Source organism: Mastacembelus armatus, chromosome 24 (assembly GCF_900324485.2).
Source record: "Mastacembelus armatus chromosome 24, fMasArm1.2, whole genome shotgun sequence".
Classification (NCBI taxonomy): Eukaryota; Metazoa; Chordata; class Actinopteri; order Synbranchiformes; family Mastacembelidae; genus Mastacembelus; species Mastacembelus armatus.
The window spans coordinates 20772402-20799383 of record NC_046656.1 but is presented as its reverse complement, the minus strand read 5'-3'; the positions used below and the strand labels follow the sequence as shown (position 1 = coordinate 20799383).

General features: G+C 44.2%; 1 protein-coding gene across 3 annotated transcripts; it reads right to left on the bottom strand.

The window, feature by feature from the left end:
- Positions 1–238: 238 nt before the first annotated feature.
- On the bottom strand, positions 239–26869 carry LOC113137150 (serine/threonine-protein kinase D3). 3 transcript variants are annotated; one of them, XM_026318604.2, is made up of 20 exons: positions 26548–26869; positions 26385–26468; positions 25012–25695; positions 15696–15834; positions 14188–14319; positions 11890–12047; positions 8788–8977; positions 8130–8207; positions 7862–8045; positions 7594–7717; positions 7386–7463; positions 5509–5785; positions 3995–4047; positions 3368–3440; positions 3051–3157; positions 2632–2793; positions 2119–2217; positions 1766–2033; positions 1492–1577; positions 1105–1278 (listed from the first exon to the last, which is right to left on the bottom strand). In XM_026318604.2, exons 3-20 carry the CDS (start codon positions 25336–25338, stop codon positions 1105–1107), a joined length of 2709 nt encoding a protein of 902 aa, XP_026174389.1. In that variant the 5' UTR covers positions 25339–25695; positions 26385–26468; positions 26548–26869. The 3 variants fall into 3 exon arrangements, with proteins under 3 accessions (XP_026174390.1, XP_026174389.1, XP_026174391.1); XM_026318605.2 differs by lacking the exon at positions 26385–26468 and having other exon boundaries at positions 239–1278; positions 26548–26868; XM_026318606.1 differs by lacking the exons at positions 25012–25695; positions 26385–26468; positions 26548–26869 and adding an exon at positions 22690–22835.
- Positions 26870–26982: the final 113 nt, after the last annotated feature.

The window sequence follows — 26982 nt, the reverse complement described above, 5'->3', positions numbered from 1 at the left end:
CTAGAGGAAGCACAGTTCCGTCATGGTCTCATAAGAAGAAGTGCGGATTTCTGTGACGTTTACTTTTCTCCCTTTGCGTCGATTCACCATTAAAGCATCAGAATATTAGGAACAGGTACAGTAACTGTGTGTTGTTCTTCTCTATCCCATCATTTCCTCCCTCAGGAATACTCTTAGCTCATCCTTATCAAAATCTAGTTAAATATCTAGAAGAAGGATTTCAGTGGGATAACGAGGATGGAAAATGAGTCTTTAATATTTTCTCACTCAAATCATCCATGACACAAAGTTTCTAGCAAAAATATCAAATGTGAAATAAATTCTCAGGATAATCAGGATCGATGTTTTTTTTTTTCAATAGCAGCTTCGTCCACAGGTTCAGATTCCATCAGAAAATAACTGGATTTGTTTTTCTGCAAAAGTATAATGTTTGTGGATTAGTGCAGCTCATCGCTGCTGCTGGGACAGACCCTCAGAAAAGATGTTCATCCCTCCACCGATTTTATTTCCTAGTGTCTAATTTACATTTCAGCCTCCTCCAATTCTCCTCAACTGAAATATTTAGAAAGCGGAGGGGATTGTTGTACGTTTGCAGATGAACAAAGCAAAGTTACCAGTTAAATTCTCCTTTAAACAAGTTCCCATCAGTGCAAAAGCTTCCCGACAATAAAATCACAGCCAGTTAATCTTCAAGACCTGTTTGATTCTTCTGTGTTCAGCTTTAACTAAATGTATAAAACAGCTTTGAGAAATGAAAACCTAACAACCGCGTAATAAAAATGAAACCTATATAAAGTCCGTGGACTGGTTTTTAAGCAGCTCTTCTGCAGCTCAGCAGTAAAAATCCCAGTTTCTTCTGTTCTTTGAAACTAAAACTATTAAAAATAGGAAAAAGGTCAAATGTGTTAAAAATCTCTCTGGACGTGTTTTATCTCCACAGTGTGAGTGTCCTCACTGTCCATGTTGTCCAACACCGCCGATGGGGACCGCTCGTGGTCGCCATGGTGACTGTTTCCATGGACTCCAGAGCGTCCCGCTGCAGCCGTGAGGGACTCCTTGGGGTGTTGCTGCTTCCTCTTAGGAAAAGTCGCCCCTGTGTGGCCTCTAGGGGTCCTCCTCCATGTCGTCCAGGTTGGGCGCCATGATGAAGTGTTTCGGGTAGTCCAGGCCTCGCTCGTCAGCGTACTCCTCCCAGCGGGCGTCGTCGCTCTCGTGGGTGATGTAGCGCTCACCTTGACGGGTCTCGAACTCCCGGAGGTCCAGCCAGGTCTGGTAGTCCTGTAAGACAACAACAGTGCAGGACTTTTACACTGTGGTATCTTTACTGTTACTGCAGTAAAGGAGCTGAGTCTATGAGACTATGTCCAGACCCCTTCACTTTTCCATGTCGTAGGTTTTATTGTGTACAACTGTCTCAAACATGTTTTTTTCACTGCCTGTCTTGTCTGGTTCCAGTTTTACTGGTGTTTGTAAAAGAAACAATCCGGTCACCTGCAGCCAGGGGTGGCTCAGCGACTTGTCCACGCTGTAACGCTTCCTCATCTTCACCTGCAGCAGGTTATTAATCAGGTCTGTGGCTGTGAGGGAGAAACCTGCTTTAAGTGTGACGTTTACTGACATTATTAATTATTAAAATAATACATCCTTTCTTACTTCGTCTCAAACTGCTTTTGGACTTTATTATAACTCCACCTGTGGTGCTGGACTAGTTTAAGTCTTAATTCCACCTTTAAAACCCAATAGATTATCACAAACTGCTGGTTACCCTCCTCTGAGATCTCCTTCCAGGGGTTGGGCGGGTACATGAAGGCGGCATTCTGGATCTGGTCGTTGATGTCCTCGTCCTCGTTGAAGGGAAAGGTCCCGCTCAGACTGACGTAGATGATGACGCCCACTGACCACATGTCCAGGGATCGGTTGTAGCCTTTGTTGCGCAGCACCTCAGGCGCCAGATAGGCCGGCGTGCCGACCACGGAGCGACGGAAAGACTTCTCCCCAATGATTCGAGCGAAGCCAAAGTCACACAGCTTCACCTGAAGGAAAGACAGACGACCCGTCAGTGACCACAGGTTTTATTAAAGACACAACTATTAGAGTTCAACACTGATTTGTGGGGACCTGAGGAAAGGGCTCTGCTGAGGCCAGGAGGACGTTCTCAGGCTTCAAGTCACAGTGGACGATGTTTTTGAAGTGAAGATGCCTGAGGGCCACCAGGATCTGAGACACAACACAGAGATTTGACATCGAGCCGGAACCATCTTGGCAAAAACACACAATCAGATCTGCCTGACTTTTTTACTATAAAAATGAAAAGATTTGAAACACAACAGTGCAGTTACAAATTGTTAGTTGCCCTTAATGCAACCCAGGCAGAAATTACATAAAATGATTCCATGATTCCCTTTTAGCTCCGTTTTTGGTCTCCACCAGTTCCAGAGGAAAATATCTGCCAAAAATTGAGCTAAAACTGCTAAAGTGGTCCGTGATCAGAACACAGTGGTTTGATGCTAAGCTAATATACAAACACTGATCAGTACAGCTCAAACAACATGCTGTCTGATGCAGCAGTAAAGCTCCACAGGTTTAAGTCGAGACGTGATCAGACCTCAGAGGTTCGTGCTCGTCACCGACCTGCGTAACCAGGAACTTGGTGAGGCGTTCGGGCAGGCGACTCTTCTCGCTGGATAAAATCATCTCTAACATGTCGCCGTGAAGCTTCTCCATGATGACGAACACCTGCTCAGGTGTCTCAAACATGCGCTCCAGGTTAACGATACCCGGGTGGTGGAGGTTCTGTCAGAAACAAGATGGGAAATTTGCGTTAACTTTTATTTCCAGTTGTTCAGCTGAAATAGAAAAGACAAAGCTCTACATCATATCAATTAGATGAAGGACTATTGTGACTGTCCACTCATGAGAGCTTCAGGAGTGAAGGTTTCAGTTCATGAACACAAGTTGTGTCCCCTACAGGACAGAGTTTATGTACTGTTCCTCATTAGGACGTTTCCCTGTACCAACATGGTGGCCGTGATCTGCTGTGTGTGCTGTACCTGCAGGATGGCGACCTCATTCCTCAGCTGGCTCGCCTGTTTGGGAGGAAACCTAATTTTGTCGATGATTTTGATCGCTACGTCTCTGCCGGTCTTCCTGTGTTTGCCTGCGAGGGACGTTGAGGACGAAATAAGATTTTTAGTTCTGACTTTCTCAGTTTTTTATTAATCAGCTGGAGAGAGAGAAGAAGAGATTAAAGTATGAACAAGATCATTAGTTCGTCCGCAGTCTTGAGGGTTTATATCTTCCCGTATTCTCAGGACACATAAGGCTGCTGATGGAGGTTCCACTGGATCCATTTCTAAAGTTTTCTCACCTCCATAGACGACCCCAAACTGTCCAGAGCCAAGGACCTCGTCAGCAAAGATCTGATACACCGAGCTGATGTCCTGAAGGAGACAAGGACCAGACTGGTTTCAGATGCTTTCATCAAATGGATGAATTTAAGAAACACTGTTCACCTCAGCTACAGTTTCCTAAAGAAGTGTTGAATGTAGTGCACTACATGCTAACACACACACAAACACACACACACTGTAGTTTATTCAGACCAGATACAGCGTCCTGCTGCTGTTTCATGTCCCATCGATGGTCTTTCAGCACCAGCATCATTTAGCTCATGTCAGCTCATGTGTCCTCACACACTAAAGCTGCTGCACAGACAGGAAGCAGCAGCTTTAGGGCATCGGCCCGGACACGTCGATTCTCAGAGTGAATGTGATAAAAGCTGCGATTCCCTGGACGCCTGTTCGAGCCCGGGAACAGGACGGTGGCAGCGTGTGAAAAATCCACTTTGCCTGTGTTGGCCTCACTTTAATCATTTACACATTGAATTACAGGTGTTTGCTGCCACATAGCAAATACACAAATTCACTGAGGCACACACAGCTGTTTACGTATACCCACATCTTGTCAACAAAAATCTAATCCGCTGACGACTCACCACATTTTCTTGTATCTGGGAGTTGGACACTGATATGCTGATAGAAAGTTCCTCTGAGAAGACACAAGAGAAAAATACAACATATTAAAGTAGAAGCCACAGATTCTGGTGCCCATAACCACACAAACGTAAACCTGCTGACTCTGCAGCTCAGACGTGTCAGGTTTTATTTTTCTAACCTTCCAATCATTAAAATCTCATTTCCTGCGTTTCTTTGCTAAAGAAAGAGATTGATCAAACCAGCAGGTTTGTTTGTTCAACACTGTGATGGAAGAAACTGCACTGACAGATCATTTCCTACATTTCACAAAAATAAAAGCCTCTACTTCCTGTCTGCTGTTATGTCTGTAGTGAACAAAGGTCTCATCTAGCGGTGCAGGCTGTGTTAATCCAGTTAATCCAGCGTTAACAGGCCGAGGTTGCATCATGTGCAGAGGAAACCCAGAGTTTCCACTGATGAGCTGATATTGATTTTCGATCGCTGGCCCAGCTTTGATCGGGTCATTCCTCAGCGATCGATACCTGCAGTCTGCTGTCAGCCTGGTGATATGTAGGCCACTGGTTAGGTCATCATCCAGAGTTTATGTAACTGTTGACGGAAAACTGCAAGATGCTCAGCGCAGCATATCATCATATTTATATTTTATAGAAATAATTCCACATGTATTTCCTGCTGCTGTTCCTGTTAATAATCAAACACTTCCTCCATCTTTTTCACATTAAAAGCTTTCCAAGCTTTTTTTGCTTCATGTGGGAACAAAACCTGGCAACCTATATATTCCTAAAATGTTGTGATAAGTTATTTAACATTGAACTCACATCTGAACGCGTTGACAGTGAACGCAGCACAGTGTCGGTGCGCCTGCTGTTCTGAGTTTATATAACTTTACTGGCAGGATCAGAGCGTTAGTGTATTTCACAGTGTGGTTTAATATTTGCTGGTTTTCATTTACTCCGTCATGTATTTGTTTAAACGAGTATGTTACGTATCAGTGTAGTAAATCTGTGTTACATCATCGGTCCATTCACTTATTGATGTGGAATTTCATGACAGAACAAAACATCAATTTTTGGAAAGAACCTGAAGCTCCACTGGTCCCCGACAGTACGAGCGTTTTGTAATAATGAAGCTCCTCAAAAACAGCTGATGATGGTTTTGATCCATTAGGTCCATTTAGTCATTTAATGCTGAGATAAAAGTTCAAACCTGTCATTTTCAGACAAAAACACTTAAACTGAGATGCACCATGAGTGAGATGAAGTGGAAAATCCTCTGAAATCCCTTCAATCATGTGAAACTATCAGCAGGCGAGCAGCCTCTCTATGGGTTGTATAATGTTTGAAACAATATTTGGAAGCTCCTAACAGGCAAATCCACAAATCCATTAAAATCTAAAAACAACTCAGAGTCTAATCTGATTTAGGAAACGAGTCCACACTGTGTCAAAGGGCAGAGACAGCAGAAACTGCCCTGGATCCACCAATAAATACTGAGGTTCCTGGTTGTTACTCACTGTGGTCCTTCCCCTGGCCCGGCCCGGTGCCCACGCTGGCCTTGGGCGTGACGGGCATCAGCGCCTGTCGAATGGCCTTCTCCCAGCTCTGGCCCACGGCCCGCCCCATGCTGCAGGGCACCGGGACCGGGTTGTGGTACTGGCCGCCGTCGTCCTCCCCGACGTAGTACACCATGTTGGCGGTGATCACCTCGAAGCAGTGCGGGTTGCTGCCCTGAGGCAGGCTGCTGAAGTCCTGCGCCGGCTCCACCTGCAGGATCTCGGACAGGGGGATCTCCTGGTGTTTGGTGGGATAGATACAAACAGTAGATCCTTTTGCTTGTTACTGATCACACACCAGCCGCATAAAAGACCCAAGTACCTTAAATTTCCCTTTGGGGAATCGTGGCTCCACTTTCAGCTCAAACTCCCAAAGCTCTGCAACTTTTTAAACATCTTTCTTCAAGTTCTGCCAAAGGCCGTAACCGTTTTAAGTCATTTCAGCCGATAAGAAGCAACCACACGGTGCTGACATGATCCTGAGGACAGCATTCCCTCCATCCTAACGCCTCCCCTCTGTCTGCTGAACTGACACTCTCTTTGAATCTCACTGTTTAAAACTTCTCTTCCTTCCTTCTCTGGCAGAGTGGGCCCCCCTCCTCCCTAAAAACCCTAAACCCTGCCAGATCAAACATATAAAGAAGAGCAGCTCAGTGGGTCTTTATGCCCCATCGGTGTCTCGAAACGTCTATTGTTTTGCCAAGTTTCACCCCCCACCCCCACCAAACCACCAACCACACCCTCCCATCGGCATCTCCTGGTCCCCTGATTCAAAGGCAGGACGTGCCTGAGCCGGTGCAGGCACGAGGCATCGTGGCGACCGGCCAGAGGGAGGCGTCAGGGGAGCGACCCGGGGTCCTGAGACCACCACAAATCTCCCCTGCCCGCCTGACGCTGCCTCACCCCTCAAGCTTCAAAGGACGGTTTGTGCAGCTCTTTGTGGTAAAGGTCAGCAGGTCGCTGGCTGACACAAGATGAAAGGAAGTGGAGCAAAGATGATGGAGAGGGAACAGAGCTGCTGCCTCACTGACCTGGACTCACATCGCACCATGACCTGAGGTTTCTTTGAAACATACAGTACTTGAGGATTCAAAACTGGATCAGTACAGTTAGAAAGTTCAGGGAAGGTGCTTGTTAAAACTGTCCATCAGTGCTCGAGGCAGTAAACTGCATTAGAGATTAAAAGCAATAACAACATCAGTTTTATGAAAACATAAAGCCGACAATGGACGAAGTCCTGGGTGTGTATCGCAGCCTGATGCGTCACCTTCCTCTGCGCCTTTGAAAATACAATAAAACACATCAGTTTTCACTCTTTAGTCTGACTCAGTCGCACGTACGACATCCTGCTGCACTACAGCCCAAATGTGGATTCATCCGCTGGTGAAAATAGTCCCCGACAAATGCACTAATGTTTCCTCCTGTTTGTTTAACAACCAAAAATAGCTTCATATTTTCAGTCTCTTCAACTTTTCAACTAATCTGTATGTTTCTCTGCAGTAGCTGTTCAGTCCAGACCTTAGAACTAAAGACCAGGTCTCAGTATAACACAGTCCAGTCCAGCAGCAGCCCAAACTTCACCCTCCAGGTGAATCAAAACATTATCACCTTTAATTTCAATGCAGAGCTGTTGGCTTGGACTGTGTTGGTTTAGTTACAGCCTACTGTAAACCAGGCCCGATAGGAATAATCACAGAGAATCGTCTGGTTATCATTAGACCGTCATCTGTCCTCATGGAGCTCAACGTGATTGGACGAACCCGACTCCCTTTGCTTCACGCCGCTGGGTTATTTGGCCGAGCAGCTGAAACCGGATCTGCTTGCACTGGGTCTCCTACCTTGTAATACTTGGCTCCACTTTCATTGTGAAACAGAGTCAGACTCTTGCTGTCCAGCCTCCAGTAATGTCTCTTCCTCTGCAAAGGCAAAACAGATGATCAGGGAAATTAAACCTCCATGTTTTTGGAGTGTGTGTGTGTGTGTGTGTGTAGTCCGTTAACTTCAGTGTATTTAAATGAAAACTGTACATGTTATATCTGCTCTCACCAGGTTGTCGTGGCTGGTGTAGTGCACCATCCAGCCCTCTTTAACCACCGTGGAGCTTTTCCTCTTGGTGTGTTTGATGGACTGGACCACCCGCATCAGAGGGATGTTACTGCTCGTGGACGGGCTGCGGGAAAACAGATGAAAACACATGTGATGTCAAATTAATGAAGATGTTTTCCTGATTTTTTTGTGTTTCGCTTGTGTTTCCTTAAGCTGCTTCCACTTTCGCACAGGATCCAGATGTTTTGCACATCCTTAGTGTGGTCACCTGATGGCTCGGAGCGTCTCGTCATCCTTCTCGCCGTCTGTGCAGGAGCTCTCCATGAAGAAGAGCTTGTCCTCCGGAGTCGATGGCTCGTCCTGCTCGTCCATACTGTGACCGCCATCGCTGTTGACGTCACAGCTGTCCACCTCCATCGTCGCCTCAGAGTCCAGACTGGGACTGGCCGGTTCTGCACAAACAACAAGTCAAGAGTCCGGGTACAAGACTTGAACCAGTTTCATAAAAACCTCTGATGCGGAAAAAACCAACTCACCTCCGTTAAAGTCGACCTCACCCAGGCAGTCTCGAGGAACTTTGGCTGCACATCTCTTATGGCAGTTAAATTTACAATCTAACGAAAAACAAACAAACAAACAAACAAACGAATACATCATATGTTCATCTTGTAGTGGAAACACTGGGTTTCAGCAGAACAGCAAATTTCATGTCCTGTGGCATAAATTAACAGTCATTTTTAGTATATACAGTTTCTATATATTATTATTTTAGATATTTTTAGTATGTTACAGTTGGTGCATTTACTGTGGCAGCTACACTTTATGTTCATGCTGTAAAGTCCAAGCTAATCCTGTATTTTTGTTTATTTCCTCATTTGGGATCAATAACGTTCCTCTTATTTTATTTTATGGAGCAGAATTAGCAGATTAACTGAATGAAAGAAAAATCAATGAAAATTATTCTGAATATCAGTAAATCATATACAGTAGAAAGTGAACTGTATAAAGTTTATACTATAAAAACATCTGACTTCACCTGGTTACAGCTACGTCTCCTCATCTTCCACTAAACACCTGTTTTAACTTGTTAGTCATCGGTTTCAGTCCTAATTCAGATGACGACTCATGTGTTCATCATATTTTAAAACCTCTCAGGTTCATGCTCGCTGCACGTGGGCTCCGGTGAGTCCTCACCTTTGCACTGCATCCCTTGGCGGAAAAGCCCCTTCAGCAGGCGTTTGCAGAACTGGCAGATGGTGGGACGGGTGTAGGTGTGGACGGAGAAGGTGTGTGGGACTTTGACCCGACCCAGGACCATCTTTTCCATCCAGATGGGACGACCGCTCAGCAGAGAGTTACGCTTCCCGGCGCCCAAGAGGGGGCGCTGCACGAACCGGGAGGGATTTACAGTTAAACTGAGTGGATTTTAGAGACAATACTGACATTTGAGTTTAAGAAAACAACAAATAAGCATATACCAGGTAAAATGAATGATGGTGGAATAATAAAACAACATTCACCCTGCAAACAGCTAAACTCAACTATTAGGAATCAGTTAGTTGAGTGTTGAAATCCACATTTTTTAATAACAATTTTCAAAACCTTCTCATGACTTTTTAAGACCTTTTCAAACCACTTGGACTAAACTTTTATATCATTTTTATAGTCAGACCTGCCAAAGAACAAACGAAAACCAGTAGCAGCAAAAAAAAAAAAACCCTACAATTACTTATGAAACACATTCATTTATCAGCACTTCCCCGATGTTTCTGACAATCATTTTCAGTAATTTATACATGAAATTTGAGACACACGTTTTTCTTTTCTTCCAGACTTTCGAGCATCGTAGGGGAAATGAAGGGAAAGACTCAGCTGAGTCATCAGATTTGGAGAATTGCTCTTTGGTCATGAAAGCAGAGCGCAGATCAAATCTTTTCTACCCACTAGAACAAAGAAAGTCCTTGTCTAATGTGCTGGCTGCAGACCGCAGTCCTGGCAGGAGCAGGAAACATGTGACACAATGGGCCTGAATTAGTCCACAACAGTCTGATAATCCACCTTCTCACAGCCCAGACTCATCGGAGGCTACGCATATGTTTGTGAAGAGGCCTTGCCGAGAGCACGCCAGAAACCAGATGGGACAAAAAAAACCATTTTAACATCCTGAACCGCTGACACTGATGTGTCGAAAACAAACACACACTCCTGTCCTCAGATTCCTCTGAGGACCACTGTGGTGTTATTGGTGAACGTTTGTTCAACCGTGTTCAGGCATTTGCTCTTTAGCTTAATGAAAAGATTAAAATCAAGAACTCATTTAGCTTCTTTTGGGTGTCTTTAAATGCTCCCTTAGTTTTAGCTCTGGGTTTGGTCTCCACCACCTCCTGAGGGGAATCTCTTTAGCTGCTAAATGTTCTCTGGCCGCGTGAGTCTGATGTGTAGTAGACAAAGGCTTTTTACAAATGACTCTATACGAGTGTCAGGAGTGAACCAAAACAATTCAACTGTGCTGCAAACACTAAAAATCACCATGAAGCTGCAGACTCTTCACAACCAGAGACAGTTCCCACATTATCACATTGTTTTCATGTTGTCACTGGATATTTTAAAGAAAGCCCCAACACAGACTGACCCCAAACTCACACCAGTCTGACTCAGACCTCCTTTAGGGCGTCAGCGTGCTCACAATCAGCTGTTGATGATGTCAAAGTCTAGAGGCTGCTTTGATTGATGTCTGACACATGATGTATGACATGTATTTAACACCAGCGACCAATGAGCCATGTCCAGGAACAAACCCTCACACACACACACACACACACACACACACACACACACACACACATTACAGATAATTGAGCAAAGCAACCACAACCTTTAAATTGGTTCCTGTGAATATATGTAGACCAAGTGTGCTATTGTCTCTGTCCTTAGAGAACGACTAGTTCTAGCCCTGAGAACCAACATCTGTAAAGTGCTGTGACAGCACAGACTGCAAGAAGAGGTTTACATATAAAAATCTACAGACATGCAGAGACGGACATTTAACAGCAGCAAATAAAAAGTGCAAAGATGTACAACATTTTCACAGCCAGTCATAAAAACCGTTGTGTACCAGGCAGGTGCATTCATTAAAACTAAGTCAGTGTAATCCAGGAAGGGGGAAAAGATGGAGAAATCAGGTGTTTCCTGGCCCTGGAGGGAGGAACAAAATATATTCTGGAAAATCAATCTAAGCTTGAGCCTGGAAATGAGATTTTTAGTGTGTGGTTTAAATAAAAAGTTCTGATCAGTGATAAAAGCTCAGTACTCACATGTTTCGACCAGGCTCAAGATATTTATTGTCACATACAGACTAAAGGTTACACTGAGCAGTGAAATCCTTACTTTGCAAGTTCCCTTCACACAACTAAAATAAACACCTAAACTAAAGTAAAGGAATAATAGAAAACATCCATCCATCATCTAGACCCCCTTAGTCCTGACCAGGGTCCCAGGGATCAGCTGGAGCCTCTCCCAGCTCTCTCTGGGTGAAAGGCAGGGGTCCACCCTGGACAGGTCCCCAGTCCATCACAGGGCCACATAGAGACAAACAACCTCACACACTCACACTCACTCCTATGGGCAATTTAGAGTCACCAATCAACCTGACATACATGTTTTTGGACTGTGGGAGGAAACCAGAGTACCTGGAGAAAACCCACACAAGCACAGGGAGAACATGCAGACTCCACACAGAAAGGCCCCTGATGGGTTTCAAACCAGGAACCTTCTTGATGTGAGGCAGCACTAGCCACTGAACCACCGTGCTGCCAACAATAAATATAGAATTAATAAATAAATAAGGAACTTTGTGTCATTTGTAACTAACATGAATAACTAACATGGATTTGTCTGCATTTAATAATATTGTAACACTAAAACCAGGTCTGAACGCTCAAAACACACACACACACACACCCTCACACACACACACACACACACACACACACACACACGATGGCTGGAGGCGATACACTGGATTTTCCATCCTATTCAAAGCAGCGAACAAAGAGACTCAGTCAGAGCTTCACACACTGACTGGCACAAACACACTTTTATCTGCTCCATCTTACCATTATCCACACACACACACACACACACACACACACACCATCTGATTGCAGGAAGAAAAGACAGAAACATATTCTCTCGGCTGCTATTGATCTTTGAAATAGCTGTAGCGATAAATTTAGTTCACACAGTCAAAAACCAACCACAGGCCTGATCAGTGATATTAAAGACTATCAAACCCACCTCCTCTGGTGGGGCTGAGGTGAACTCAGCGGAAGGCGGCCGAGCGACAGACATGACGCTGCCGGGCAGGGAGACGTTGGACAGTCGTCTCTTCCTCACTCCGCTGCAGTTGTTGGGGATCTTGAAGGCACATCGTTTGTGGTAGTTGAGTCCACAGCCTGCAGAGGAGAAAATGAATTTAAAGGTTATTTATTATTTAACCTCATGTTGCTTCTACTAATGCTCCGCAGGAAGACTAACACAAAGCTAATAAAAAACTACTATTCCAGGTTAGGGCCTTTTTAGAAACTATCTATCAGACTGTACCAGTATGCTAACATGCTATCTCTGTTAGCATAGTGTGTTTGTGTTTGTGCACAGATGAAACATTAGTGGGATTTAGAGGAACGTTTTAAAACTAATCCACTTCTACTGTAGCTCTAGTTTGTACAGACATGAGAGGTTTGTCTGCAAAGAAAAGCACATTACTATAAATATCAAATTATTCTTTCAATATTTGTTATTTAACTTTTTTACTTTATTCCTGCACATTTCTGGAGTCGCCCTCTCCGTGCACTGTGGAAACGTCTCCCACTGGTGACCCGAGTGGGCGTAAATGACCATGTGCTTCCTCCAATTGAGCTGCAGAGACACGCAAATACTCCAGATCCACACGGTTGTCCTGAATCTGTGACCAAATGTGGATGGAAACTGAGCGTTTTGTTGTCTGAAGATGGTCACGGACCTTTGTGTACGTGTGTTTGGAATCACAGTCGCATTACTGGACGATTTCCTTCAGGCTGCTGAACGAATACTTCCAGTAAGGGGCTCTATACGTGATCACGAAGGTTCACTAAGACATGAGCAGACTGTCGTGTCCAGAGATACGATCTAAAAGTTAAAGGAGCATGTCACTGTTCTTAAAGGAGGCAGGAGAAAAAGACCAATAGATTCATGTCCTCACTGAGTTGGTAACGTTTCGGGTATAAAGTGCTGATCTGGACATATTTGTGGTCTCTGGCTAGAGAAGAAAAGGTTCAGTGAGTCAACACAGGAGGTTTTTTTCTTTCTGGTGCTTTTATTCATTAACCTCAACTCAGCGTCTCATAAGCTGCGTCCACATCTCAGACCACATGTCGCCTGTCGTCATCGTTCAGTGTGGGAAACATCAACATGGAGGAGGGGGGGCAGTGGAGAGACCAGGACGCTTCACATTGGTTGGACATTTATGGAGAAGCTCCTGATGGAGCCAAACTGGAAGGAACATATGGGAACCCAGCAGCTTTGGAGGAGACTGAGCACAAATGATGTTGTTCTTCACATTTCAGTTCAGTCTGTGCATGGTGGCAGTTTAGGAGCTCAGGATGTTCACACCTGGTCCATGTCCCTGACAGACAACACACACACAAACATCAGATCTGATGGGAACAGCAGGACTTTAGGTTCTGGGGTGTGGACACAGTCACAGTCATGTTGCCTAAATTATCTGCTTGTGTGCAGCTGTTTGAGAATGCAGGTACTTAAACTCAGGATGTGGTTACAGAGGTTGTTTGCCAAATTAGAGGCTCCAATCACTGATGACAAAAACCTCTGTCAGGGTTGGGTTTCTTGTCTTTCACTCCCATCAGTCTGAGCGAGTGGGTAGATCTGGAAACGCTGCTTTTTAACCGTCTGAACGTCCAAAGGAGTTATCGGAGAGGAAGACGTCTCTTTTTACTGCTTGGCAAAACTACAGTTAAAATTTGCTCTGAGGCTTCAGAGCGCTTAGATCAGAACTTAAAAGACGAGGCTCTTTGAAAAACAGTCTCAGGAAGTCACCGAGTCAATGAAGACATCCGTCTGTACACTGAAAACAGTGTGTGAAAATGCATGTGTGTTGGACGTCTGCCTGGGCTTTGATTCCAGGTGGGGACTCGATCAGTGCGGACGTGGCAGAAGTGAGACCACTTTGAAAACTAAACCTGATCACGTGACATCACAGTGAATTGGACCAAGAAGCTGAATCTTTAAAAGGTCCATTTTCCATCAGCGCACATTTTAGCCAGCGACGGACGTGCAGCTTCCCATTCATCTGTTACGCTCATTAAAATTCAATTTCTCTTTCATCACCACAGAAACATCACTTCCTCTCATTAAGTTTAATTGGCAGGAAACCCGTCTGAATTGTTTTTAACACCGAGCATGGTCACACCTGTGCAGCATTATTGAGTTTAGGTGTTTTTGAAGGTGTTTGTGAAGGTGCTGCAGCTGACAGGGGCCACAGGGTGATTGGCTCTCAGGAAGGAGAGCCCAGGTCTCGCAATGGAGCCACGTTCTCACCTTCGCACTTGAGGCCCTGTCTGACGAGGCCCCACAGCATCTCCCCACAGTCGTCGCAGAAAGCCGGGGCCTTGTAGGAGTGGACGTACAGCGTGTGAGGTCGGATCTGGAAGTCCTCGGTTGTGGCGAGAGCTGAAATGAACAAATACAGAGCAAAACCTTTAGAAATGACCATCTTCGTACTTCAGCTACTGCTTTTATGAAATGATTCCAGCCTTGGCTGGAGGAAAACCACAACACTATTCTATACTGTTCACTATACTGTAGAGAGGAAATTAGAGAAAACACCTGAGCCAGAACTTTATCAGAAGGCTTGATTTCCTTTAAAGGCTGGGAACATTAAATGTTAAAAAGACAACGGTCAGATTCAACAATGATCAATGACTGATAGTTTGTACCTCAGATATGCATCATGACAGGAGAACGTTAATGTGAGGACGGATACAGCTCAAAAAATAAACCACGAGAAATGATCTGGGACCAGAAGTTGGGGTATAGGTTCTGCCCTAAGGCGATTACTCGATCGACATAATCGTTAATGGTTTTGACTATTTTTATTGTTTCCAGCTTCTCAAATGGGAATAAGTTCTGGTTACGTCTGTGCTGGTAAACTGATTTTCATTGAGTTTATCAGGAAAAACAAAAAACGCTGCCTGTGGATTTGACTAATATTTTGTACCATTTTTGTTTTACTGCAATATTCTCAGGGTTGTAGCTGCAGCTAAAGCAGATGTGATAACTGTCTCTGAATCCAGTTAACTGGCACATAATTAAAAAAACAACAACACAGAATTGAATGCAAAAAATAAATAAACTGAAGCTCGACTTTGTCTCTGAGCTCGTGTGGCAGAAGCAGCAGAAATAGTGCAGATCTGCAGCAGGAGGTGCAGGAGGAAGCGGTTGTGGGTTTGGGTTTGATGCGCTTTGTTTTCCTCCTCTTGTGTAATTTAAACCCGCTGCTGCTCTGCGTCCGGGTGTTCGGCTGTTAAGGTGTCAGTTCTAGTTGTTACAGACCAACCTGTCGACACGGCTCAGGAAATGACAAGCCTATACGCAATATTATTGTTAGAGCGTGCAGGGTGATCCGGGGCGCCGCCGCAGGGGAGGAAACGAGATCTGGGCTACATCACCGCTCTCCCCTCCCACGGGGATCGACAGGAGAAACAGACAAAACCAGAAAATAAACACATGAACTAATGAACGTTAGTTTTCAGATCATCACTGTCAGTGGATGATTCACTTAACAATGCTGATAATTCCTCTAATAGAAGATATGAAATATTACAGGCTTCGCTAGTAATTAGAATTCAACATATCAACATAGTAAATAAATTTGTTAATATTTGTTAAATATTTTACTTTTAATGTTGATTCAGTTTGGAGTTCAGAAACCAAACACAGCAAAACGTGTCAGAATCTGCTGCCAGGCCACATAAAGATTTAAAGGGACTGTGATTAAAAACATTCACAACATTGATTGTTTAGGAAAACAAGTGTGAGTTTCTTACCGGAGAGCACCACCTCGACCAGGTCGCCCTCGTGGATCTCCTCCGCTGACATGAGACGCTGCAGGATGTTGTCCGAATTCAGGTCATGACGGAAGAGCAGGATCTTGTCGTACATCCCGAAAAATCCACATTCAGGGAACTGGGGAAGAGCAGGAAGAGGATCAGGGAACTTTCTGCAACTGGTCAGAACAGAAACCTGCACCTCTGGGTCGTTTCTCAGTCCACCTCAGGCGACTGCAGTAGCAGCATGAACGAGTGAATTATGATCTAATGATAATAATAACATCAGTCAGACTTTTGATACTTTCACTACGTTTCCCTTTTAATGAATTCTCTCAGTTTCACCTATTTGTTAAAACAGAAAAAATGCCAAACATGAAGAGCAACTGAAAACATAAAATAACTGTTTGGACCAAATGTCACATCATTTGTCTGTAAGAATTCAGGTTTTTGTGGCCAGTCTGGCCTGAGGGTGGCGTTAGAGAAACAATATGCGAGTCACTAAAAGAAAAGTGAAGCTGAAGGTGAAGGCAGCAGGAGATAGACAGATATTTGTCACCGGTGACCTTTGACCCCTCCAGTGAAATCTGTCCACAATAAGCAGCTTGTCATCAAAACCACAACTTTTCTACTGAGCGGAAACGTTTCGTGACCTAACCTTTTCGGAGGAGGAACACATGATGTGTGATGAAACTAATTCAGGGAAACTTCCCACAGGTGATGAAATGTGTGGACTGTGGCTGCTAAGTCAGTTCCAACCACAATGTAAGGTCTGATTTTAAAAGTCTGATTTAAAATCACAAGCAACCATCCGGTAATTCTTTGTTTTCCAAAACCTGAGGGTTTCTGAGCAGCTGCAGCTCTTTTGTTCTTTATAAGGAACTTTGAAAACCACGTGGTGATTCATGCTCATGCTCACTGTCTGATGTAGTTTCAGCTGAACATCTGTCACCCACAGGAAAATGCTTCAGACAACACAAGCATAAAAATGTCCTAACATTTTGAAATATGATGTGAAAGATCTGTTGCCTCACATCAAGAAGGTTCCTGGTTTGAAACCCATCAGGGGCCTTTCTGTGTGGAGTCTGCATGTTCTCCCTGTGCTTGTGTGGGTTTTCTCCAGGTACTCTGGTTTCCTCCCACAGTCCAAAAACATGTATGTCAGGTTGATTGGTGACTCTAAATTGCCCATAGGAGTGAGTGTGAGTGTGTGAGGTTGTTTGTCTCTATGTGGCCCTGTGATGGACTGGGGACCTGTCCAGGGTGGACCCCTGCCTTTCACCCAAAGAGAGCTGGGATAGGCTCCAGCAGATCCCTGGGACCCTGGTTGGGAATAAGGGGGTCTAGACGATGGATGGATGGATGTGAGAGATGCTTGAAAGGACAAGTCGACAGATCATTCCACATCCTCAACGTCCTGATGTGTTTGATCAGAGCCATGTCTCTAAGTGACGTGTCCTGCTTCAGTGTGAACCCTCTTTAATTACCTGCTCACTGTAACTATAGCACTGAGAGTAAACCTGAGTTTTTGGGTGTAAAGTAACATCATGGTTTGATCCTTTATGGGTGTTTCAGCTGGTTTGACTTGTTCCTGTGAGTAAATGCATTAAAAAGACTTTAGATTGTTGGTTTTCTCATTATTAAACCTCAAATTCTCTGCTCACTGAAGATTATGCTGAACTTGTAAAATACACAAATGTGTAAATAAAACTCTAAATACTGTAATAGTTTGCAGAAATGAACTTAAAGGTTTACATGACTTAACCAAACAGCAAAATGAGCACTGCTGAACTCGAGGATGTGAAAGGTGGAGGTTGTTTTGCTGATCTGGGGCTCAGCAGCTTCTGCAGCCTGCAGCCCTGCACACAGACAGATGGAGCAGCTTCCTGTCCCGAGCTGCTCTCAGGACGTCAGCAGGATGTTAGCAGCGTGCAGGTAGCACACTGCATGGATCCTGCAGCGCACACCGACAGCAGGAAATCCAACCGACAGGTGACGAGACAGAAGCATCTCGGATCACTTTTAAAGACGTACTGCACACACACACACACACACACACACACACACACACACACACACACACACACACACACACACACACACACACACACACACACACACACACACACACACACACACACACACACAGGAAGACTGTCATGAATTATGGCTGAGACCCTGTCACTGACACCCAGCAGCCATTAGCCATGTGGCTACAGACAAGTAGACAACAGACAGAACCACAGGAGTGAGGGTTCAGTCTCCTAAACTAAAACCTGTGGATGAATAAAGAAACAATGGCCCCCTGTCATTAGTGATCACTGTATGTCTCTTATAGTCTTTTTGCATTTTTCATCTACTTGAAGTTGTTGTGTCTCCAGTCTGGGGTCATTTTGCATCTTTAGCCTTTTAACATCCTTTTTATGTTTCTTTTTACATCTGTAATAATTTTGCTTCTCTTTAGAAACATAAGCTTTTGACCTCAACTTTTGCAGCCCAGCTTTGTCCTTGTCCTGCTGTTTGTACTAATGACTCTCTGGAATGCCAGAAACAATTTTTAGCAAACACACTGGGATCCACAAGTCAGCACAGGCCTTCTCATCCTGCAGCAACACTGAAACCAGAACTAAGCAGACACTGTGAGAAAAGATCCTCCTGAACCAGAAGTGAAAACGCGTCTGCTCGCCTGTAGTCGCTCGTCCAATCGCATGAGAGCCTGGTGTCAGCTGCTGTCTTTCCTGAGGTGAGCGGAGAAGCACAGCAGGTGGTCAGTTAATGGACAAGAGTGTGAGTTTAATACACACTGATCCCCTCTTTACGGTTAATCCTCCATTAACCAGGCTTAACCGCCACACATACACTCCCTCACAATCCCTTTCACGATGTCTCTCCTCTCTCTTCGCCAAACGAAATCCACATTTCTGACCAGCCCACAGCCTCGGTCTGGGCAGGGGGGTCGTAGAGGCCAAAACCTCCAGGCCTTGCGATAACCTTTGACCCCGTCCTGCACAGAGCAGAGCCAGGAGGCTGAGGGGTTTCCTGCTGTGTTGTTTCTACCAAGCCGGAGGGGAGATCCACATCCTCCTAATCTGTGCAGCGCTCAGGCCTTTAGTTTTCATGGAGCCCAGTAATCCTGCTTCTTACAAACTAAACACACTGTAACTGCTTCACCAACCACCTTAAAAACAGAATTTATACGTCTTATTTCTTGTGCCTATTTTTTTACTTGCTTCTCATATGTAACATAGGGAATGAAAAATATGAAAACAAACCTGTATTTGGTACAAATAGAAATCTGGTTTGTGCATAGCCTATATTTGTTTACACTGTGCCCAATTCCATATTATCAGCTGTAGAGGGAAATATATAATAGAAAATAAATAAATAAAAAAATAAAGAAAATCTGAAAGTATTATCGAACAAATAATTAAATTAATTGTTTTTCAAGCAAACATTTGCCTGTAGGAAAATATTACTTTTATGTTTCATGATTTTCTTGGATCAAGAAAATAAAATGTTCTCCAGTTTCTGTGACAATAAAATCTAAACTTCAGGTATCATTTCTTTTAATGGGACTGACAAACGGCAGCTGACATATGTTTTTCCGAACATTCGACTGAGATGTGAAGAGCACAAACAGATAATACAGCCGTTATCTTCCACTGCCCAACGTTAAGAGCCTTTCAGCTCCAATAAAACTCTTCAGCTCTCTCGCAGCAGGCGTGCATTTAGCCTGGAGGGGCGATATTAAAATGGACTAAAGGTAAAGAGCCACACTCCTGTTTTCCAGCATCCGCTGGCTCCGTCACCTCGCTCAGGAAACAACAGGAAGCCGTGCTGAGCGGGTCAAGGTTGTGTGTGGGAGTTTCATTCATGCACTTGTTAATAAAAGGCTGAAATCAGCACTGAACAAAACACACACACACACACACACACACACACGACTGAATCTGTCACTGTTGTTTAACACAGTGAGACTTAAATTGACTAAAAGGTCGAGAAATGAAAAAAACATGTCAACGATCAACCAGTTAAACAACAGCAGGTTTGTTTATGTGCCATTTAAACACTAGCATCAACACATCAACATGCTAATGTGCACAATGACAATAGTTATAGGCTGATGTAACATTTGTTACATTAGCACTAAGCACAAAGTACAGCTGAAGGCAGTGTCGGCAGTTCTGCAGGTATCTGTTCAATAATAATAATAATAATAATTAAAAATAATTCCAGTGTTGATCTGAAAAGTTAAGACATCATCTAAAAATACATTTCTGAACCAAATTTCAATGAAAGCCATCCAATAATCAGCTCCACCATCCAGTGCTCACATCAGAGGATCACCACACACCAAAGAACTATAAAGTATAAGACAACATTGCAACGGCCAAACAGCAAAACAGGGAACAGAAACCAGCTGCTCATCTGCTGCACAAAACCACAGAAGAAGAACATGAAATAAGGGACATCCACCCATTTCTGATGCTTTTACGTCCACCTGTAGTCTGTTCAGCTTTTCTTTGAAATGTCTGATAAGTGTGACACAAGTAAAGAAGAAGAAGTTAATGAAATGAATCTTCCGATCATCCTGATTAAAGCTCACGATCGATAATTTAGCAGCTTCCATCTGTGTTGGAACAGTGAAGGTCAAATCATCTTGCATTCACAGCATATGTTAAAAGGGCTCTAATCATTTAGTAGTTATGATGAAAACACCAAGCGTCATTATAGTCATGAGACATTAAAAAAATCTGACGTAATGTCCCTTTAAAGTGCAGCAGACAGTGACCTGTCCTCCACAGTTTTCATACAAATGAGCCTCAGACATCCTGGTTAGATTCGACCCATTAAACTCAAACCTACTTCCTGTTTCTAATCAGATAAAATCAGTGAGACGGAAACAAACCCACTCGCTGGTCGTTATGAAAACCACAGGTACAGTCGGTGCAGGTGAAGCAGAAGGGTCAGAGGTCATTTAATGCGCTGACTTTTAACAGCTCGGATGGTCGTTCATTAACTTTGGCATTCCTGCGATTCAGAAAAGTGACCACTTCAATCCCTGAACGCTGACCTCCGGGCCGCTAACTCCTCCCACATCAAGCTCTACCAATCGAATCCTTCGGCTCAGAGGCGTCTGCTGGATCCAGAGAGGCAGGCGTTAGCTGCCAAATCTGCAAAGCTCAGATAGTCCAAGCGTTTGTTTGCATGACACAAGATAAAAACAAACATAATCAGTACTTACTATACTAAAAATGCAGTAAAGAGTAAAAGGTGTATTGGTTTTACATGGACCTGTTATAAAAACTATTTTCTTTCTTTCTTTTGTGCCAAACCTCAAAATTATCCTGTGACCGTCTCAACCACAGCTCAACGAACTACAACATTTATAAATTAAAGATAAAACGCAGATGTTTTTATTTCACTTGCACAGTTTACCATTAAATGTACGGTTCAAGTTTGTATCTAAACCCTGGTGGTCGTTTGAGGAACTGCAGCTTCAGGCTCGTTAACACTGAGTTTGTGCATTTACAGCAGATCATCCTGGACGGTCCTGTGGACTGAGAGCAGGGCAGTGAAGAGACGATTAAAAGTGATGCGGTAACAGGACTCGGGTGTGTGACAGTCAGGGTCAGAGTTCAGCTGGAAAACTGGTGCTTTTCTGAGAATTTGTTTTCTGATGAGATGAGAAATAGAGTTTGAAAAGTTAAGCCAGGATTTTAAACAGCACAAAGAGAGAGTCAGGCTGATTCTGTTAATGTCTTACCAGCTGGTTCATTCAGGACAAACTCAGCTGTTCACATTTAATTACTCACATTTCTGTCGTTAATATAATCCAGTTTCAAACATTTGGAGGGAACTGAAGTTAAATATATCTTCTTTCTGCACAGATTCTTCTACCTGACGATGATGATGTTTCATTTGTTTTCAGCTGCGTTCATATCACAGCTGGAGTTTCCCAAATCTGAATCTGTTTTCCCTGCACCAGATGTTTCCACAGTGTGAACCAACCAAACCAGATGTTAGCCACGTTAGCACTGTTAAATGGGCTGGACAAGATAATAGTAAACCTGATTAGAGACAGGTGTACCCAATAAACTGACAAAACTGTGTCTGAGTGTGTAAATCAGTGACTTAAACAAAACAACAAAAGCTCACAAAAGAAAGCGTAAATATAAATAAATAAATGTGTGGGCTGGTCGAGAGACATTAAAAAAAAACACTCCCTCTCTCTCTCTCCACTCTCTTCTCCACCTGATCCATCACCTGGCCTTGGTAACCGTGGAAACCAGCAGAGTGGAGGATGCGGTTGTTATGTTTTACATGATGGTTCAGGGGCCTGTGAACTGTAATTACTTTTTATTTTCAGACTCATTTTTGCATGTGTGCGTTTTACGTGTATTTATTGTAGTCATATCTTGAAAAAATACTACTAAAATGCTACAGATTACTGCATTTTTTTACCTTAGTATTTAGTTAGTATTTTATTAACATACAAAAGACAAAGTCTAGTTCTTTTCTGTTTAAGACACGACTGGTTTGATTCGACACAGGTCTTTAGGCTAATGGCTGTAAATGATGCCAAAGTTTGGTTTTAGGCCTGTGTGACAGAAAAACATCACCTGTAATATCAATTAATATTTCATTAACAAGCCCTACACTTTTACTTTAAAATATATCATTAAATCTGTCCAACACGACGACAATCGAACAGCGACTCAGATTTTTAGTTAATTCAATAATTTAAATGTTAAAAACTGAGGCTCCTATTTTTTATCTGACACTCAGACATTATTAAATGGAGTAAATGGAGTTTTCAGACTTGAGATGGTAACATAACCAACAAGATAAGGCTCTATATCTCTTTATCTTTCTCTACGACAACACGAAGCTCAACAAAGTCCCTCAGGACCCTCAGCAGCAGCTCACAAATATTACATGCTAGTCCAAATTTGTACGAACTTGAATTTTGCTTCACATAACACAAACTCACTGTGTCGGTGTGAAAACAGTCGATTACACAATCCAGGATGAGGCAGTCTGCATGTGGACAGTGGGGCGACCTACAGAGGAGGGGAACTTCCCCTCCAACACACACACACACACACACACACACACAGTATTAAATAGGTGATGTAAGAGCTGTAAATCAGACCTGAAGCTTCCATCCACCCACGGACGGAGCACGCACAAAAGGAGGAAAAGAAAATTCCAGTCATGATGTCATTTTGTAGGCCGACCTGGGACTGACTTCCACCGTGTCCTCACACCGCAGTCGTAGACGTTGTTTACAAGAAACCTCCACAGCACGCCTTTAATGTTGAGGCTCAGTGGATATTTTCAGTTTAGAAAATCAGATAAAGGTTTGTTACAGCTCCAAACCTTCCTAATAACTTCATCTCCTCAACAAGGAAACAGCAGCAGTGATTTTCAATAAACTGCAGTTTTACTGGTGTTGGCAGCTGCTTTAACTTCGTGATAAACAATAATAATCAATTAGAAAAATGTGGCATAAGGTGAAAAGCAGCTGCTGGTTCCTGTCAATTGTGGGAGTTTGTGTGATGACATTTATTTCTACAGCCCAATATCACAAGTTTGCCTCTTTACAGTCTGTGCAGCTCACAACACCCTCTGTCCTCCAGCCATTAAATCAACAAACAACAACAAAAACCAGTTAAAATCCTGGGACCAGTTCACATGATGCACAGGACTCTCAGCTCAGGCTCATCTCCACCTGCCAGGTCTGTCAGTGCAGACGCTTCACAGTGACAACAATCAGCAGCACTAAGAAACAACGTGCAGCTGTGAAACAGGAAACGCTGACGATCCTGGGAAAAGACCGTTGCTCTGCCGAACGCAGCCAGAGGCCAGAGATGAACCGTGAAAACATGTGACGGCAAAGCAGCGTGAGGAAGGTGAAGTGTGCACCAGTCTAAGCAACCACTGACTGTCCCAGCAATCAATCAATCAATCAATCAATCAAAATCTGGAAAGGCATCAACAGTGAAAGAGTGTGTGTGTGTGTGTGTGTGTGTGTTCACAATGCTTTACATGGGTGTGTGGACAAATTTGAGTTCAAAACCATCACTGCGAGGACCTCGTGGCCCCTGTTCGAGGGTTCAGAGCTGGTTTTAGGGTTCGGGTCAGAACCAGGTTTGGGGTTAGAGCTAGTTAGATGTGATGTTCAGGTGCTGGTGAGATGAATGAGGTCAGTGTTTGTTCTCACATAAAGACAAACCTGTGCGTTGGTGCAGAAGACACAGGTGGGGCTTTGAGTGCGAGCGGTAAAAACCAGTAGATGGTGAGAGATAACGGGGAGCTCAGAGCGGATACACAGCAGGAGAATCAGCTCTGACATGAAGAGAAACTCACACCAGCTTCACTACAACTGATCACAGTCGATGTGAATGGATCAAACACAGACTGTGACATTACTGACGGCTTCAACAGGAGGAAACTGCATTTGCTAAAGAAATAAGGCAGTTTCTTGTCATTTTTAACCAATAGCTGACAACAAGCAGGTCGGTAGGTGTCACGGACCTGGGTCTATGTAGAGAACCAAAGAACGTGCTAATGTGCAGCTGGTTCAAAAATCACTTCTGACATTTCCTCCTACAAAACTGGATCAAAGCTCCTCAAATGTGAGAATATGCTGCTTTTCTTCGTCTTACAGTCGGTGGCGTCTCTGAGTTTTAGACTGCTGGTTGGTTGAAAGCAGCATTTTCAAGACGTCGCTCTGGAACTTTCTCACTCATTTTTGACATTTTCCAGACCAGAAAACAATCTGCAGGTTAAATAATAACATTAATTGCAACCCTGAGTCAGTGTGTTCACTCACAGGGTTGCAGTAAACCTGCACATTTTCATGTTTTATATCAGTGAGCTTTGACATACAGGTTCATGCTGCCCCTGACAGCTCCTCTTCTCCCAGAGGTTAGAGAGCTCCACACAGACCACATGGTCCTTAGAGAACCTGATTTCTCTGCTGAACTACCAAACTGTGTCACAAAGTCTCCACAAATGAATAAATACTGAGCAAAGACGTGGGATGACTGTCTGGTGTGCCTGGGCACTGAGCTGGAGATGTTTATCTCAGCTAGTAATTATGGGAAACAAACCTCACACCTTTGAGAACTTTTCTCATAATTACAATAAAACATCTTCAGTTTTTCATCAGTTGTTTTCTGATTTTGCACATTCAAACGTGGAATTTGGGGATTTTTGGCAAGAAACAGGAGGAGGAAGTTTCATCGCTGAAACTCAGTGGACATAAGCGATTAGCCCCTACACTCAGAGATCAGAGGCCGAAATTTACCTTCTGGTCCACGATGGAGCAGACAAGCTCCCGAACCGCTGACAGTGAGAGGTCTCCGGGGTCGAGGGTGACCGTCTCTCTGGTGAGTCCAATCTGCAGCAGGAAGGAGATGCCATGGATGGACCCCCGTGAGTTTGTGGGGCTGGGGGCCGTTTGGCTGCCGTTGGACAGCCGGCCGTAGAGGGTGGCGGGCGGGCTGGGGGACGGCGACGGGGTGGGTGGGGCGGTGTGCTGAGGGAGGACGGGGAAAGACCGAGGTGGAGGCGGGCTGCTGTCGGCTGACATTGTCTGCAGGCTGTGACGTCGTCCAGGCAGGAAAATGCTCATAGGCGTCTGACCTATGAGAAACCGTCAAGGCTGCTCGTCAGCCGAGCGTTTTCCAACCCCTCGTTTGTCCCGATTCACATTTCCAGACGCTCAAATCCTGCAGAGAACATTTCCCCTCACAGCTGGGCATTTCGGTGGCAGAAAAGAACCAAAAGGAAAAGTCCAGGGTCCTGGGAAGTTGAGCTTAAAGAGTTTTATTACACCGTTAAATCCTAGGCTCCCCTGCTGCTCTGGATGTTGTGGCGGGAAAACAACCAAGAAACGCTGCAGATCTGTAGTTTGTCTTTGCTCTTTTCAGTGGGACCATCTGGGGGACGGTAAAGTCGGCCAGTTAAAGAGTTAGGTTCGTCTTTCCACCTGTGAAAGACCATCAGAGAGAATAGTTAGAATATATTGTGGAAAAGGATCAAAGTACGGCTGCACACCTACACCGAAGGTCACGCTGCACATGGCGTGCAGGATAAAAGGAAATGTCATGAGCAGCAGTAAGGTCAGCCTCACTTCTTTACTCCTGAGAGAACAATGTCCCCTCACAGTGGAGCTTCATTTCATACCGTACCAAAAAAAAAAAAAGCACATCACAAAACATGACGAAATTCAATGTCTAACTTTATGTTCACGTTTGGTTTCAAAACATCTGCTGACAAGAAATTCAAAGCTCAGGTTGGACAACTACAACAACAAAAAAATAAATAGATGAATGAACAAATTGTCTAGGCTGGATTTGGTGACAGGACTGATCTTACCTGCACCTCTCTAACTAATTCAGGCTCATTCCCATATTTCTGTGACGTGCTATTGTGTGTAACAGCTGAAATCCGCATTTATTTTCTATGTATTTTGAACTAACATTAGTTAGTGTTTGGGAAAGAAAACTGATCAGCAGCTAAATCCTCTGTGAGTTTGAGTTAAAGCAAAAGTCTAAAAAGAAAAAGAACATTTTTTAAAAAGTCCACCTGACTCACTATGATGGACGTGGATTTGACTTTTTAATGGTTTTACAGGAAAATTATATTGGAATATTCATGTTCATCCATGTTGCTCACCTGTTTTCCAGAGAGACAACTGAAAACACAACAGTCAGTTGTCCACATCTGTTGCCCCAGTCTGAGCACATCTGGATTTCTACTCTAAAATGAAAATGTGTGTGTTGAAGTTGGAAGCTGCTTCTCGTCAGGACTTTCTCACACAACTTAAATGCATCGTTACCTCTGAGGACTGGGCGGGCTCTCCGCTTCCACCAGGGGACAAAACCAGAAGAAAATGTGCCTTAAAGTCTCATCCAGAGGCGGCTCGGATGGTCAGTGGACGAATTTAACGCAAAGTCCCGGTTCCCCCCGTTGTGCTCGGTGTCCCGGCTCCGGTTCGGATGAATCCGTCAGACTTTCTCTGGTGGCTTCTCTCGCCAAACTCGCAGGAGAAGCTGCAGCTGCAGCTCCGTGCGGATCTGGCTCTCACCGCGACAAACGCTCAGAAACCAGCTCACACCGGAGAGCCGCGGCGGAGCAGGAGCTCTCACTCCCACCGCATTCCTGGGGACCGGACAACCGAACCGCAGGAGTGACAATGAAAACCTGCCTTTAAGGAGGGACATGCACACAACTAAACCAGCCTCATTAACACCTCTGTGGTACAGCTGCAAAC

Coding starts and splice junctions, on each gene's coding strand:
- LOC113137150 (XM_026318604.2), bottom strand. CDS start 25,338: ATGAGCATTTTCCTGCCTGGACGACGTCACAGCCTGCAGACAATGTCA. Junction 8,978..11,889: donor CCTCAGCCCCACCAGAGGAG/GTGGGTTTGATA, acceptor CGGTTCGTGCAG/CGCCCCCTCTTGGGCGCCGG. Junction 2,794..3,050: donor ATGAGGTCGCCATCCTGCAG/GTACAGCACACA, acceptor TGTTTCTGACAG/AACCTCCACCACCCGGGTAT.